Source organism: Prosopis cineraria, unplaced genomic scaffold (assembly GCF_029017545.1).
Source record: "Prosopis cineraria cultivar Desert tree isolate PC_DT_omini unplaced genomic scaffold, ASM2901754v1 PC13, whole genome shotgun sequence".
Lineage (NCBI taxonomy): Eukaryota > Viridiplantae > Streptophyta > Magnoliopsida > Fabales > Fabaceae > Prosopis > Prosopis cineraria.
Window position 1 is genome coordinate 11,583,894 of NW_026555344.1, and position 17,752 is coordinate 11,601,645.

At 31.3% G+C, this 17,752-nt stretch overlaps 1 protein-coding gene, 1 non-coding gene and 1 pseudogene across 2 annotated transcripts; 2 read left to right on the plus strand and 1 right to left on the minus strand.

Moving 5' to 3' along the window:
• The first annotated feature begins 569 nt into the window (after positions 1-569).
• On the plus strand, positions 570-5,225 carry LOC129289890 (probable pectinesterase/pectinesterase inhibitor 36). The gene is given in 5 exon segments (XM_054926648.1): positions 570-1,280; positions 2,004-2,017; positions 4,300-4,755; positions 4,757-4,807; positions 4,810-5,225. Coding segments are annotated over 5 exon segments (1,242 nt in total). The 5' UTR covers positions 570-784; the 3' UTR covers positions 5,035-5,225.
• A 1,684-nt stretch (positions 5,226-6,909) lies between these two features.
• On the minus strand, positions 6,910-6,983 carry TRNAR-CCU (transfer RNA arginine (anticodon CCU)). Its single transcript has one exon. It is a non-coding gene; the product is annotated as a tRNA-Arg (tRNA).
• A 2,007-nt stretch (positions 6,984-8,990) lies between these two features.
• LOC129289891 (methionine aminopeptidase 1A-like) lies at positions 8,991-14,247 on the plus strand (annotated as a pseudogene).
• The last annotated feature ends 3,505 nt before the right edge of the window (positions 14,248-17,752 follow it).

Here is a 17,752-nt window from a genome sequence, read left to right on the forward strand (position 1 = left end):
ACACGAAATAATTGTTAATTAATTCTTTTAACTTTTTTAATTATTTTTTAATTATTAATTTTTAAAAAAATTTACCTCCTTAAAAACCAAAATCTTGACTCCACCACTAGTGTGTGTATTAAAAGTTGGTTCTTAATAAAGCTAATAGTATTACAGATTTATGTAGTCAATTTCAATTTGGTGGGCTAAGACATACCTATTGACCTTATGAGATATATGTCTTTAATAACATATTGTTAGGGATTAATTATTATTATTATTATTATGCAAGTGGAAGACTTATTAGAACATTGATATTTCCGGCCAGATGAAAGTTGCACTTCCCTAACATTTTCCTTTAATTTATTTATCATAAGTCCATGATTGCAACCGTGTTATTCAATTATGAAAATGGTGATGGACTAACTTTTTTTCCCTATGAGATGTCGCCATGCAAAATATATATCAAAGAGGCACGAGCATCGTCATTTCATATCTAGGAACCAAAAAGTTAAGTCCCACTTATAGATTATGTTCCTCTCTCTCGAAGAAAGAAAACAAGGTGACTTTTAACCAAAAAAACCAGAAAATAAACGATGACATTTGCTTCTCCACCGTTTTACCTGATCTAAACACGTAGGACACACATTACACAGTCCCATTGAATGACACATAAACCTCTCTCTCTCTCATCCATGCATGTGCCCCTCCCTCTCTCTCTCTTCACCTGTCTATAAGTCAGCCATCCAGACCACCACTTTCAGTGTACATTGATCATCGATCATCACTCTCTCCATCTCAAAAAATGGCCGTCTCCAACGTCGCCTCCGTCCTTCTCCTGCTGTTGCTCTCGGCCACCACTATGTCCACCGTCTTCTGTCGCCGTGAAATGGAGCTGCTTCAGATGGCCCAGACTCAAGTCCTTGAAGCTAAGACTTGGGTTGAGATCAGTCGTCGTCAGAGTGGTGCCGCTAGCAATTCGATGCTTTCATCAACGTCGGCGGTGGCTCCAGCGGAGCTGGGTGTGGCGCTCAGAGACTGTGCTAAGCTGTATGAAGAGAGTGAGCACAGGCTGAATCAGTTAGTGCTGTGGAAGGAGGATCAGTATCAGAAGCCTGGTTTCGACCGAGAAGATGTTGTGACGTGGGTAAGTAGTGTAATGAGTAATCATAGGACATGTTTGGAAGGGTTGGAGGAGAAAGGGTACGTGGAAGCTGGTCATCAGGGTTTGCATAAAAACTTGACGACGTTGCTTGGAGAAGCTCTTCACTTGTTTGTGAAGAACAAGCCAAAAGCAAAAAGTAAGTATGCCTTGAAAGCATATATAAAGTATCTTAGCTAGCTAGTTTTAAAAATGTCACTATTTTAATTAATTGCTTTGTTCTGTTTTGATCTTCCTAGATAACACAATTTGAAGTTTGTTGCATGCATAATGTATTTGAACTTTTCGTTTTGTCGAACATTAAATAAGTTATGTTTATTCTTAAATTATATATACACGAGTTAGACTTTTGTAAATAATAATAATAATAAAAACAATTGGTGCGGAGGGCTTTATCCAGTTGAAGCTTAGCCAACTCGAATTGATCAAATTGACATTTGTCAATATATATTTATATATCTATCTATATAACATTTTTTTAAAAAATATTAAAAATAGATTATGTATAGATCTCATATATATGGTCTTAGGAGAAATTACTAAAATATTTTTCATTTTAGAAAATGTATGTCTAAAAAAATTAAAATAGAAATTTATGTAATATCAACAAAATTCGAGTATATAATATTTAATTTTTTCACTGACACAATAGAAAAGAGAATTGTGATATTAATTTATAAACTTTTAAAAAATATTTCATTTTGTAAAAAAGGTAATTTTAATAAAATTATAAATATAATATGCATACTTTTTGGTCATAAAATAATATTCGCTTAATCATAAGCCAAAGTTAAAGTTCATGTAATTTTACTATAGTCAAATTGTTACATATTGGCCTGATTTTGACTTTTTTTTTCTGAAGTTTCAAGTTTGAAAGTTGGAAAGAAAAGAACAGTCTAATTCAGCCACCTCACACGGCAAGGATCTGGTAATTTAATGATTTAGAAATGAATGAGTAGTACAGTCTTTAAAAATTGAATGATTTAAACCTTTTCTTTTAAATTTTTTTTAAAGATTAAATTATGACAATAAATTTTTTAAAATCGAATTTTTTTTTGGAAGCAAATCAAAGAGCAAATTAAAATACAGATTATTTTTAAAAACCGAAATGTTATCATTAAATTTTTATAGAAAACTATATATATATCAGAATCTTGCTAAGAAAATTGAATATCCTTGAACATATTTATTTAATTTTTTATTGAAAAAATAATATTATAATTTTTTATTTATTATCTTTTGGCCCAAATAAACTCATGTTTGTTTAATTAATTTGTGTAATTAATTACGGTCATGAATTATTTTTTTCGAAATTATAAAAATGAAATTATAAAAGCCTTTATAAATAAGATTTTTTTTCCTGTGTTTTATAATTTATTAACAGTATAAATAATGAAAAATAAATGACTGTGATTGATTTGACCAAAGAACAAACAAGTATAAAGGGCTGAATGATGTTACAATTTTCATTCTTGAGAGAGCTATCTCTAATTAAACTCACCCTAATGTTATAAGATGGCAGCTCAGTTAGACAGTACATTTGTTTGGATTTTAATTTATTGGTTACTTAAGTACATTTGAATTTGAAATACATTAAATAACATGTTAGATTCATTGAATAGACTATTTTCAAAGGAATTTAACATCCCTCTATTCCAGAGTCATAAAGGCACTCATTTATGATGAGGAAAAATATTTCACTATTTATTATTATTTATTCTTATACAACATTATGAATTTGCACTTATGGTGGCTTTCCTTTCCTTTCCTTTTTTCCTTTTTTTTTTCTTTTTCTGTTTTTTGACCTTACATGTTTGGTAATGTTATGTGCTCCAATTTGAGGTTTGGTTCACTTCTATTTCTCAAGGATACTATATAACAATCTTATAGGTTTTTGTCTAGAATCTGTAATCTTATCATATTGCTACACTTGGAATTGAAATATTGTTTTGTTCTGCATGGATCAATATGATTGTGGGGCATCTATTCTAACTACAAAATGCAAAATTTAAGATCCTCCCAATAAAGTAGCCAAAACGTTTGAGGGCACCCTAAATAATTTTCAAAGTTCAGCTCAATTATTGAATTTCTTATATATAATATGTACACTAAGTTTTAAGAATTTCATTGAAACCTACTCTTCTAGTTTTATTTATAAGGAGGAAAAGTATTGTTTTGATATTATTTATAGGATAACTCAATTATTATTGTGTTTATGTTTACCTTTTTATCCATCTTAAATGCTAGATAAAGTTATTAAATATTGAAATATTTTATTTGTAAAGTGTGTGTATATTAAATAGGGATAAAGTCAAAAACTTGTTAAATTTTTAAACAAAATTAATAAAATGTAAAGTTTTTCTTAATTGCTAAAATTAATAAAATTTAAGGTTTTTTTTAATTTTGATGCTAAAAATAATTTATAAATTGGACCGGAGAGAATATTTTATGAAGTGAAGATAAAAAAGAGAAAATAAATAAAAAAGGCTGTCTCCCCTATTCTTGTGAATTTCACGCAAATGTAAATCACAATTTCTTGTCTTTAATTTCCCTTTGTTTTTATTTCATATTATAATTTTGTTTTAAACTAAAATAGCCCCCCATGTAATATTTAATTTGCAAGAAAAAAATGAAAATTAACGATATACATTTTTTATTACCTGATGCTATTTTTAAGTAGTAATAATTAAGAGGATGGATTAAAGTTTAATTAGACGACCAAGTAAACTAGGTTTGTATATTATGTTAATTATAATATTATTTGTGGGTTGTGCGGTGAGACAAAATAATTTCTATAAATATATACAACTATTTAAAGTTTGTAAATATTAATTTTAAGAAAAACATAACTCTAGATCTTTACACTTTTCTTTTCAATATTTTAAATTCTTATAATTTTATTTTTTTGTGTGTAATATTTTATTTATAAAGAGATCTAAAACACTAAAAGATAAACATATCTACATAAAAAAAAGTGTAAGAATTAATAGTAAACTGTCAGTAAGGTGTAAGAATTTAAATTATGTTTTCCTTAATCTTATAAATTCTTATAATTAACCAAACAAACAACAAAACAAATTAAACTCTGAATATACATATTCCTCCTCTATCTTAAAGCTTCAAGTTCACATTTCAGATTGAAGTGTTTGAATTGCTAGATTTTTTTCGAACTTGCAGATGTATCAGGGGATGGATTCTGGGGAAGAGACATGACGATTGAGAACAGAGCAGGTCCACAAGATCACCAAGCGGTGGCGATGAAAGTGAGCTCAGACCTTTCCGTCTTCTACAGATGCAGCTTCAGAGGCTACCAAGACACACTCTACGTCCACTCCAATCGTCAGTTCTACAGAGACTCCATAATTTCCGGCACCGTCGACTTCATTTTCGGCGACGCCTCCGTTGTCTTTCAGAGCTGCGACATCGTCCTCCGGCAACCAATGTCTCACCAGCCCAACTTCATCACAGCACAGGGACGGGACGACCCGAACGAACCCACCGGAATTGTGATCCAGAACTGTAGGGTTAGGGCGGCAGCGTCTGGCTCCGGCGGAGCAGCAGCAGCGACGAAAAACTACCTGGGAAGGCCATGGAAGAAGTACTCGAGGACGGTTGTTCATGAAGAACGATCTAGATGGTTGCATTGATCCTAAAGGTTGGAGTGGAGTGAGTGGAGTGGTGGTTTTGCATTATCAACTTTATATTATGCAGAGTACATGAATAATGGTGCTGGTGCTTCTACTCAGAATAGGGTGAAATGGCCTGGCTTTCATGTGATCCGTGCTCCTTCGGAGGTTAGGCCGTTCTCCGTCGACGAGTTTCTGCTCGGAAGCCGGTGGATTCCGGCCACCGGAGTGCCCTTCTCAGCCGGTGTGTTTAAAATTTATATGTAGAAGTCCTGTAGAACTTGAAGATGACGCCCGGTTAATTACTTAAATTAGGTATTATTGTATTCTATTAACTAGTTCCTGTTTTTGCCTATTTGGATATATCCTAAAGTGTGTGATTCTAGGACAATATTATAGCGTCCTATTTGGGTACTTTTGTATAATTAAGTACTTCGGTCACGCTAGTATTTTGGATAAATGATTTGTAGTGAGGGCATTAATATTATAGCTGATATGAATCTAATTTTATTAGTATCATTTATTTTTTATTATATATTTGATAGGTTGGCTTATAAGATTAGTTTGTCTAATTGATTACAGATAACTTGTTATAAAAAATGATTATAGATAAACTAGCCGGTCTAAGGCTTGGTTTGGATAGGAGACAAATTAGAGGAAAATAAGGGAGAGAATACTAGGATTTGTTTTTAATTGGTAGTTTTTCCTTCTATATTTAGTTCCAACTTATTCATAAATAATGACTCTCAAACCTAGAAATCTATTGGGGCCAATATAAATTACCTAAAAATCGATTGGGGACAATATAAATTTTAGTTTATCAAGTCCGTTTCAGTTATTAATTCTTTTTAAAATTTAATTTTTATTAATTTAGTTTTTTAATTTTATCTCAATTATCAATTTAATCTAAGGAGGTAAACTATCAAAATTTATTACCATGGACAAGGGAGTATTGATGGTACCTATGTAAATTAATGAAAAAAGTATAATTACTTAGATGAAAAAAAATAGACTCAAAATTTTTTTAAAACAAGAGAACAAAATGTAATATTAGTGATTACTCCTTCCATTAAAAAATGTAAGAAACTTTTAAGGGTTAAATATTAAAAAAATACAAGATATTTTTTAGTATTTAAAATGTAATTATTACATTTTTTTTTTCAAAGTGCCCATGTGAATAAATAAATTTCTATTTATTTTAAAATAAAATACTCTATTAAATGAAGATAAATATAGAAAAAATAGTGTTAGCTTGATGACAAGTAATGACTACTTTATTGAAATTGAGATTCACTTAAGAATACCTTATATTTTTTTAATGGAAGGAGTAATAATAAAATTTAAATGGATTTGATGTCTACTTTATTTTCATTTAGTTACATATATATGCTAAGTTATTAATATGCTTTATTAACACATTGTATTAATTTAAGAGTTAATTCATATTTTAAAATTTACAGGACTATCATGATAATTTAGGAAACTATAAGAGTTCAATTAATAAAAATTAAATTTAAAAAAGTAAATTGATAATTGAGGTAAATTTGAGTGATAAATAGATTCATTATCCCAATTGATTTTATAAAAAGTAGTGTTATTTTTTGAACGTGTATTACAATGCACCACAACACTTATCTAACCCACATGCCCACCTAACTTAATTATTTTGGGGGGAGAATCACATTCAATATTTAAGAATAAAGTTATTTTTGGTAAGGATTACAATAAAATAGATTATTGTTACAATTAAAATATGAACTTATTTTTTTAATAAAACTTGTTATTAATTTTTATTTATGAATAATTTTCTTTTCAAGCCCTTGGATGTGACTTCCTCTGGTTTATAATCCCCTGCTTCTTTGGGCCAACTGGGATTAAACCCATAACTCCTGGGTCAATGAAAAGGTTTATTTCACTCAATTAAATGATTCTTGACTTATGAAGAATACTTATAATTAAGCAATTTTTTTTTTTAAAATTGGTTGTTATCTTTATTTAATATATATCTTATATATATTACCTCATAATATTAAAAAGGAATTTGTAAGTCCAATATTTAAATAATTTTTTTAAAAGAATAATTACTTAAAAAGGATTTTCCCACATTTAGTGTCAATTTGACCAAAACAATTGATAAAAATACGCGCCAGGTAGGGGTCGAAACCTACGACCTTCTGCTTAGGAAACAGACGCTCTATCCACTGAGCTACAGGCGCTCTCAACATATGCTGCCCCAGAAGTTCATAATAAATACTGCTGTCCTTTTCTTTGGGTTGATTCCCACGTCTCATGTCTCTGACTCAACCGAATTCTAATGCATTTTTAAAGAGGAATCAATTCGTCCAAGTTTTGCTTCTCTCTGGGTTTTCGGCTACCTCTGTACCCCTCTGCAGCCCTAGCCTTCCCTGGTTGAATTCGCTGTGAATAAATCCCGGGACATCATGGCTGATGTTGCTGAGACCACCTCTCATGTGCTAACTGTGGCAAGCCTGCTCATCTTCAGTACGTGATCTTTTTGGGCAGCTGCTCAGCTTTTTAGTTCTCTGGCCATCCATTTTCTTCCTTTTGCATCTTCTTCTTGTTTTATATGGGATTGTGAGAAGAGTTCTGCTTATTAGATAATGGATTATATCTTAAAACAAGTTTTTGGATGCGATAAACAAGTTTTGGGGACGCGATTCCCAGCAGAATGATTTTAGTGTTGTATTTGACGGCATGGGTTTTGGGACCTAGGATTGGATTGTTCATGGACTTCTTGCCCCCAATTCGTAATTCTGAGTAGAAAGCAAGTGCAGCCATCTTCAAGTCAATTCCTAGCAGCCTTGGATAGTGAAAGATGAACTTGTTAGATTGCTTTTTTAAATTTTCATGCAATCTCTATAGTAAATTATATATATATATTATAGTCGACCTATTTTGGAAATGGATCAATTTCATTTGAAGGTCTATGAGCTAGTAGCTTATTTCTGGGCGTACTTATTTCATTTTCCGATTTTCTTGGTTTCTACCTGGAAAAAGCCTGAAATAAATTTTTCTTGAACTGCAGATGTTTAAATAATCATGTTTAATCAATCTTCTCTTTCACTCTATTCAGGTTGTCCAAAATGCATGGAATTAAAGCTGCCTCGCGAAGGTGCTGCTTTCTGGTTTGTAATTGTTCACTGCTTTATCAGCTTTTGCAAGTCCTTTTTTGCCATGGAGTTGAGTGGATGATATAGAGTGAAGCAACCTCTAAAAATAGCTTTTATACTGACAGTTCTCTTGCAGAATTTTTTATAAAAGTTGCGCGGAAAGTTCTTTGTCTTTCCGATTAGCCGATACATTCCATAAGTCCTGAGTATAAAAAAAATTAAAAAAAAAAGTTGATGTGTCCAGTGGTTGTTACGGAATATTGTTAGTCTCTTTAATCTATAATGTAGACTTTAGAGGTTTTCACGTATTGTGGTTTCCTCAATTTGAACAGATGAACTTGGATATTTTTGCGCTTCAGTGTTGATGCTGGCTAATAATATTTCTTAAGTCATTTTAATTACAGAAGATTGTGTTAGTAATTAGAGGCTTGGGTTTGCTGGGAAACTTTAAAAGTTGAGGATGGCCAACAATAGCTACTTTCTACATGCTTGTGAGAGTTATATGCAAACAAGTTTTGTAATTTTACTTTTACTTCTCAAATGTAATATCCTTTATTTTGGGGCCAATTTTAAAATCTCTTGACAGCACGCAGGATTGTTTCAAAGCTTCATGGAGTTCACACAAATCAGTACACATGAAGGCAAAGCTAACTTCTTCTGGGACAGGCAATCTGCAAGCAACAAAATCAGACTCACTTGGTGAAGGGTGGTTATATTGCTTGAAGACAAGGGCAGGCTCGAACTCCCAAGATGCCTCACTTTGATTGGACTGGGTAATTCACTCGGACTTGGTTTTGCATTTTATAAATCTCACATCTGTTAACCATCACAGAATATTATGTTCAAAATTGGAAACAATATATACTGTTTCGAACTTCAGGTTCTCCTGTTTTTGCCTTTCTCATGTTTCCTTTAGATCTGTGCATTTGATAGGTTTGAGCATCCCATATGTTCGCAACAAGAAATTATCAATTCTTTGTATTTGCTCCTTATACATATAATTTTTGTTAAAAAAATTTCATTTGTTGATACTTGGGAAGTGGAAACTAAGTCTCATTGTTGCTTTTATAAGGACGCTGAGGCCCATATCCCATGTCTCCTAAACAAATTGTACCGGCTCATATTGATAAACCTGATGGGGCTGATGATGTAAGTTATTGGTCGTCTTTCCTCATATCTACATATAACCTAATAATTGGAGGTCATCCTTCTGATTGACTTAGCTTAGGTTCAGTAGTTTGTAAACATGTTGTTTATTACCTGCTTGCAGGGAATACCCAAGTTGAGCCTAATAGTGGATCTGCAGCATATTGTTGAGGTGAGTGTTTTTAAGATGCATTTGCTGGCAATACTAGGTTAGAGTACGCTGTTGGTATTTTTTTAGTTTGCCATTATAAATTTGTTATTGATTGTTTATTTGCAGATTAAAACTCCAAATCAAATCAGAGAATGAGAGAATCATGCGAGTATGTGACTATATCCCCCTGTTTCCCTGTATAGATTCTTATCTTATGGCGCAGTTCTTTCTCTTTCTATGTTTTCTTTTAAATCTAACTTTTTTATCCAACGCTAAAATTCATTTTCAGCTTTGATTACAGTACAGAATCATGTACTCTTTGGATGTGTGCTAACTGCTAAATTTTCTCCTTGATTGGTGTCTTTGTTATTTAATAACTTCAAGGCGCATGGCCTGGTCATCTGAATCAATTTCACTTGTTGATGAATGATTCTTGACCTGTTATCCTGTGATACGCTTGAACAATCTATATGATCCTAGTTCATGCCGATAACTGCTAAATTTGCTGCTGATAAGAACCTTCTGGTTTATATATTCAATGTATGGTTTTACTTTATTGAGCTTAAGACAGTGGACTGGCTGATTACCGAAGCTAGATCAAGAAACAAAAAATGCTTAAAAAATGGTGCCCAAGGTAAGTTTTTCAACAAAAAATGTTAATGGTTTTTCCTGTATCACCTGGTGATAAAAGTCTTTCTCTGTTTACTTTTTTAGACCGTTTAAAGTGGCTATATTAACTAATAGAGCAGAACTTTTGTTGGCCGGTTCCTAAATATGATGGGAAATTTTAAATATAATTACGCTGTGTGTTCTTAATTATATGTTTTTGACTTAAGGAACCATGCTGATTTCCAGATTGCAAGGGCGGTTTTAGATGCAGCTGCTCGGGCAATCCATCCAGGTGTGACACTGATGAAATTGATAGGGTCGTCCATGAGGCAACTATAGCTGCAGGTGGTTTTACTTTATTGAGCTTAAGAAAGTGGACTGGCTGATTACAGAAGCTAGATCAAGAAACAAAAAATGCTTAAAAAATGGTGCCCAAGGTAAGTTTTTCAACAAAAAATGCTTAACTGGTTTTTCCTGTATCACCTGGTGATAAAAGTCTTTCTCTGTTTACTTTTTTAGACCGTTAAAGTGGCTATATTAACTAATAGAGCAGAACTTTTGTTGGCAGGTTCCTAAAATATGATGGGAAATTTTAAATATAATTACGCTGTGTTCTTAATTATATGTTTTTGACTTAAGGAACCATGCTGATTTCCAGATTGCAAGGGAGGTTTTAGATGCAGCTGCTCGGGCAATCCATCCAGGTGTGACCACTGATGAAATTGATAGGGTCGTCCATGAGGCAACTATAGCTGCAGGTATTGATTTTAGTGAGCGCATTATATTTCGGTTGGAATATCTTTGGAATCCTGTAACTCTACTGGGAGCATATAACTACAGATTTTATCAATATCATAGTGAAACATGCATTCCTTTGTTTTACTTTATATATCTTCATCTCATATAATGCCATTTTTTAACTCTACTGGGGCTTTTTTCTGATCAATAACTGGTCGTGTTAGTAATTGTATGTATTTTTTATCATTGTAGGAGGTTATCCATCTCCTCTGAATTACCATTTCTTCCCAAAGTCTTGCTGCACGTAGGTACTTGCCTTCTGTATTTGTTTCATTTTCTTCATCTTCTTCATGTTTGTTAACGTTATGTACCACTCTTTTTAACAGGTCAGTCAATGAAGTAATCTGCCATGGAATTCCTGATGCTAGGTAGGGTGTCCTATGCTTTTGCTGAAGAAATTCCGTTTTGGGGGTCACTTTTTCTATTATTTCCTCCGCCCAATTAACAGTCTTCTCCTCAACTGTGAAACATTACTTTGCCCTCTCCTTAAAAGATACCTTACAACTAAACCCATGATTAGAACATATTCCAATGAATTTTTTCGAGAAACTTCACCAATTAATTGGCAATAGTTAACAACTCATGTATAAATATGCATTCATTAAGTATAGAATTAATTCCATAAACATGGTTCTAAATGTGACAAAAATTTTAAGAAATATATTTTTTAATGTTATACTTTTCACCCCAAAAAGTCCATATGATCCTTGGTGGTTTTGCATTCAAATGGCTTCAATACCAAGGTATTGTTTCTTTTAGATGAGTTGATGCGTGTGGGTGCACACGCATGTATTTTCTTGACATAGAAGGTTCTGCAAAACTAATTGCCCGAGTTTACTATGTCTTTTGGCTTGGTCCTTTTCTAGATCATTACCGGTAAATAAATATATTAACTTGAGAACTTTCACCAATATATGCTTACTCTACAGGAAGCTTGAGGATGGTGATATTGTAAAATGGTGATGTCACTGTGTACTATAAGGGAGTTCATGGTGAGTTGACTAATGTCCATTTGTTTTGTGACACACTTTCAACTTTTAAACAAAAGATTCCATGATTGGTTAATCTTAGAGTTGTTATGCAGCTGATCTTAATGAAACATACTTCGTTGGAAATGTTGATGAAGAATCTCGCCGGCTGTCCAGTGCACATATGAGTGCCTGGATAAAGCAATATCAATTGGTATTTGTCCATTGAATTTCAACTCTCAACTCTCTGATTTGACTCTAGATATTATAAGTTCTAGATTTTAGTAGGCTTGGGATTTTCCCCATCCTCTACTTTTTCTATGATGTCTTATGAGCAATACTGTTGAAAGTAAAGACTTGGTTCTCGTTGATAGAGACATTAATATCTAACTGATTTGGGAACATATTACTTTTGTTAACGAACCTTACCTCTTCTCTTCTAAATTGACGTGCAATTATAATTTAGGTGTGATTAGTGTTTTCTTTAGTCTTTGAATGTTTTAAAATATTCTAATATATTGCTAACTTAGTTGTGTTTTGCATTTAATTTTTAAACTGTCTGATTGCTCTTATGCGTACTGCTTTTGAGTAAAGCTATAAGCCTTACATTTGCAGCTGCCAGTAAAGTCATGATTTAATTTGTATTTTATATAGAAAATTTTTAGGATGCTCCATCCACTTACCAATGTTTAAAACTTGTCTGATAACTTTACTGTGCAAGCATCGTTTGGAAAAAGTAGTGATAACCATAATTATGTAAATTGTCATTTGAAGTTATGTCAAAGTTCACCATGTTTTTAATTGGTTAGGAGTTGGGAGAAATTTCTGCATGCTTAGTCTTGTAAGCATTGGTTGATGTGTAAAAAATTCAATTACCTGTTTCTAATTCTTCTTTTCTCAAAAACTTCAGTGAAACCTGGAGTGAGATTTCGTGAGATTGGTGAAGTTATTAATCGTCACGCCTCAATGTCTGGTTTCTCTGTGGTAATGCCATAGTTTTTGTTAAAACCTAATGTGTTTGATTATCTTTGCTTGATTGGCTGGAAGCTATTAATGTTTTGTCACTCTTCCCTTTCCCTCTTTAAAGGTAAAATCATATTGTGGCCATGGAATTGGAGAGCTCTTCCATTGTGCACCAAATATTCCCCATTATGGAAGTATCCTTATCGCATGCAGGAATGTGGAAAACATGTATTGAAAAATGCATTCTGAATCTTCTGATATTTTACTTAGCTGTGCAGGAATTATTTGAATCAAAAGAGACTAGTTGATAGGCAGAGAAAAATATTTTCAAAGGGACAGCTTTTTTTTGTCTCAATTATTTATGCCAGCTAAGCCAAAAACTCGGAAATCTTGCTTGTCACTTATCAGCCTCTTTAAACTTATCTGTTCGCTATTTTCTTTGTTTATCAGACATCCTTTTTTGGTCTCTGTTGAACACAATACTTCGGATTTTAGGCCTCATAACATTCTTTTCGTGGCTTTCTTTGATATTTGTTTCAGAGTCTCTTGCTTAATTTGGATAATGCTGCCACTTGACAATGGCATTATGGAATGCTTTTAATCTATTTTCTTAAACTTCCCCCGCAATATTCTGTCAAAGGTCAACCTTAACAGTTTTTTTCAGGAAATAAAGCAGTTGGTGTGATGAAGGCTGGACAGACCTTCACAATCGAACCAATGATTAATGCAGGTACCTTTTGCTCGCTAATTTAATGATTAATTTACGCCTCTGGCAAAAAAAAAAAAAAAGAAGGATTAATTTTCCCCAAAAGTGTACCCTTTTCTTCAAACTCTTGACAGAATTTTCTGAACAGGTGTTTGGCGCGATAGAATGTGGCCTGATGGATGGACTGCTGTTACTGCAGATGGCAAACGCAGTGCTCAATTTTGAACACACACTTCTGGTAAGCGCAGATTCATAAACTTACGAATTTCATGCATGTGTTTTCTGAGTTCTAACATGATCAGTGAGGATCATAATGTTTTATTTTATATATTCTTTTCATGTTTTATTATAAGACATTTCTAACTACTACATGAAAACTAAGGAGAGGTGATTAAGTTATTAATTTTGTTTCAAAATAGAGTAAACTTCCAATCTTACCGCTATTTAAATGAAAATTTTTAAATTTGCTTTACATTTTTAAATTTGATGCGTTAAATAGGGGTAATTTCAGAAAAACACAATTAATTCCCAATCAAGTGCTTTATATTAAGAAAAAAATCTTTTTAAAAGGAACCCTGTAATGGGAACTAGTGTGATATTTATTTTAACTGAGTTGTAAATAGGAGGAACATATTTGGAAAAAAAAAATTCTAGAAGGATTCTTTTGAAAAATAAAAGAAGGTCGGGGCGTAAAGGTTGATTTACTCTTTTTTTTTTCCCTGGTTTAGGTAACGCAGACAGGTGTTGAGGTTCTGACAGCAAGACTGCCAACTTCACCCAATGTTTTCGATTGGCTAAATTCGTGAATGGGTGTGACATGTCATGTTCCTACACTGCTTTTTTTGGTTGGATATTGAAGTTGAGTTCAAGGTCACATGAACTTAAAATAGATACATTGCATTGGAGGCTCTGCAATTTTATGTTATGAACTTTGATGATTTTCATGATTGATTGTTTATTGTCATATTTTTTTAATGAAAATTAGATGATAAAAAGTCTTTCTTAAAATCATGGCCAAAGTACACGAAACTCACCTCAATTTTAGGTTAGACGCATATAACCTCTTTGAAAGTTTAGGAATCACCCTCAATAACTTTCAGATTTTGACCATTAATCTCTTGCCGTTACAATGATCATTAACTGTAATCAAATGCATGTCACATCACTCAATTGTCCGTGAGTAAATTAAGTTGGAATAAATTAATAAAATATAACAAATTACTTGTCATCTTCCGGATAATTTTAATTTTAAATAGTCCAATGAGGCATGCAATTAGTTAAATTTAATGATGATTTTAATAGCAGAGATTAATGGTCAAGATCTAAAAATTAAGGGTGCAATTTTTAAATTTTTGAAGATGAGGGCTGTTTCACATATTTGACTTGACTTGAGGGAAAGTTTAATGTAGTTTAGCCTCAAGTCAATTTTATCATGTTCCGATTGTATATACACATATTGGATTCCGTAATTAATGCATAAATATCTATCTTATTTACCCCCTCTTATAGGTAAAAAGAGAGAATTTTTTTGAATTACATTTAATAATTCACGTTAGTAAAATTTTATCAATATTTTTTTTACCTTCCATTAAATATTAGAAAGAAAAATATGTTTTATAAAAATGTATATTTAATAGGATAAAATTTAAAAAAATAAATTTTTAGAGTTAATAAGTTTTAATATTTTTTTAATTTAAACTAAATATGTAGGAAGTAATTTATAAATAGGATTAGGGACTAGTTGTATGAACTCCATGTTTATTTTTTTGGCCTGAAGGCTCCATGTTGATGACAGTTTGAAAACTAATTTTACTTATTTCGTTGGAAATTTTCTAAAGGGAAGGCTAATTATAACTCATACTAAGTATTTTGAGGTTGATATTAACTCCCTCAAATAAAAAATTTGGTGAAAAGTAACCGGTCATATTTTCTTAGGATTGTTCAATCTAAATTTAAGTCTATTAAAAACTGATAGACATGAGTTTAAAAAAAAACCTATAGAAATGAGAGTAAATTAATAATAAATTTATACAGACAGGTATCTAAATTACTTTCTAAATTTACTCATATTTTGGATTCTTTTATTTTGCTAGGGAGAGTGACAACTAAGAATTTCATAAAAAAAAGAGAGTTAAATTTCATAACTTAAATTTTTAATTCAATATTCATCCTTCTTCATTTTAGCACTAAAAATTTTAATTTTCTTAAAAATTTATGATTTTTTTAATATAAGTCAAATTTTATATTAAAATAAAACAATTAGTACATAAGAAAAAATACACCTTGGGTCACAATAGAAGAAGAAAGACAAGAAAAAACAACAAAGCAAAAGCTACAAAAGTGAGAACACGAACAAATATCAAGCTTCGATCAACACCTTTCTGAAGAAGTTGCAAGTGAAACCAAAACAAACTTTCATCACAAGGAATTTTTGTAGGCACTTATGATCTTGAACAGCAAGAAGTGCATCACCAAGAACATTAATTTCACCATGGGCTTAGAAATGAGAATGACACTGAAATGCATTTGCATCGGACTATGAGGTTGCTTGGAAGAGCATTATCTTGCAAAAATCATGATTTAGTATTAATCTTCTTATGAAATGCTTAGTTGTCATTCTCTTATGCTATGCTATTTATTGAAACTAGTTCATTCTTTTTAAATAAGTCAAACCATTTGGTTCTAATTATATTTTTTTCAACCTCTAAAACCACCAAAACATTTTCTGCTTTGATTTTCTAGGAAATTCAAATGCATGAAAGCATTGATGTTGAACTTTTTTTTTTTTTTTAAGTTTGAATGGAAAAAAGAAACTATAATAGCTATTTCTTTGATTGATCAATCATTATGCAGTTATGCACCTTACACAATTTAGGTGGATAATGATATTCAACTTTTATTATGATGGACAACCCATTTAAATTACCCTTCTTGGGGGCTTTTGTAGTTTTTTTTATCCATTATATTTAAATGGAATGTGGAGTTAAATAATAGTTAAGATTTAAAAATTTTATCATCTTTGTATAAAAAAAAAAATCATCATCTAAGTGATGTTTGTAAATGTTACAAGTGATATTTTTAATTTGTAATAAGTAATAATATAATATATAATAACGGGTTTTGTCATGGCTTTTTTTTATCTTAAAATATAATTTAATTTTATTTGATTTTATATAAGTTAATTTTAAATTTGAATTCAATATAAGATTGATTAAGTACAAATTAATAATATTAATGTAAAATATACAATTTCTATTTATTTTTATTTTTCTATAATTATTCAGTTTGATATTTATAAAATAAAATATCAATTTTTAAGCAAAATTTATACTTTATTGTTAATAAATGTTTAAGATATTTTCATATGGTATAAAAATTTCAAAATAATGGTTATTTTATTATTTCATATTATTATATATTTTGAATTCTTCACTCATCATATATACCTTTTTATTAATATCAAAATATATATTAAAAATATGTTTATACCTGTTTTACTTTTTTAGTCAATTTTATTTGAGAAAATTTTTGAAGAAACAAATAAAAATAAAAATAAAATAGAAAAAACTATCCGATCTTAACAAAATATGATATTTCTACACCTAAAAGGTGGCTCATCAAAATTGTTAAGTCAAGATCATCATTGGATGCTTGGTAAGCAAGTAGATCGATACAATTGTTTGCTTCTCAAACACATAATAGAAAGTAATTTTCCAATCTTTTGTAGTAAAATCTCTAATATTCTTGATATAATTGGAATAAGGATGTTGGGAGAAGTTGTGCTGAATCAAGGACAAAGCTTCAAGGGAGTTTGAATAAATGTTAACTTTGGTTAGCTTAATATATTAACAAAGCTTAATTCCTTACAAAATGTCAAGCAGTTTAGCAGCCATGCTAGGGTAATAATCGAGATATTGGGTAATAATCGAGATATTTGAAAAATTCTTTAATCCAATTTCCATAAGCAACACAAATAAAGCCTTCACAAGTCATAGCCTTATTGATGTTACTAATTCATCAATGTTGAGTCTAGCTCGACCTATTTTAGGATGGTTCCATTTTACTTCATATCTTGCAACCTCCTTTTGATAAGCTGTTGATCTTAGACTATAGGTTGGTATCATTGATTAGTTATTGTTTGTTGATGAATGCAATATCTTTATCAGGTGTATCCTTTTCTAAAAAAAATGTTCTTGCATCTTGCCTTCTAGATGTTCCAACATAACAAGGTGAAAAGTTTTGCCAAGGAGTCCCTCTTGAGTTTGAACATTTGACATCATTTTTTGTATTCCAAGTTTTATACTCCTACACAAAAAGAGAAATGAAGATATTAAATTTGGAAGGCTTAATTAGTTTCATCCAAACTTCTCGAGCGAAATTCCTTATAGTCACACAAGATGTGAATTGAGGAAAATGGAGAGTTGCAACTGTAAGGCAAATCATTGGACAAGAGTTATTCCCATTTTTAATTGTATAATTGATTTGAAGGCAATTTTAAGCAGCTTTCCAAATA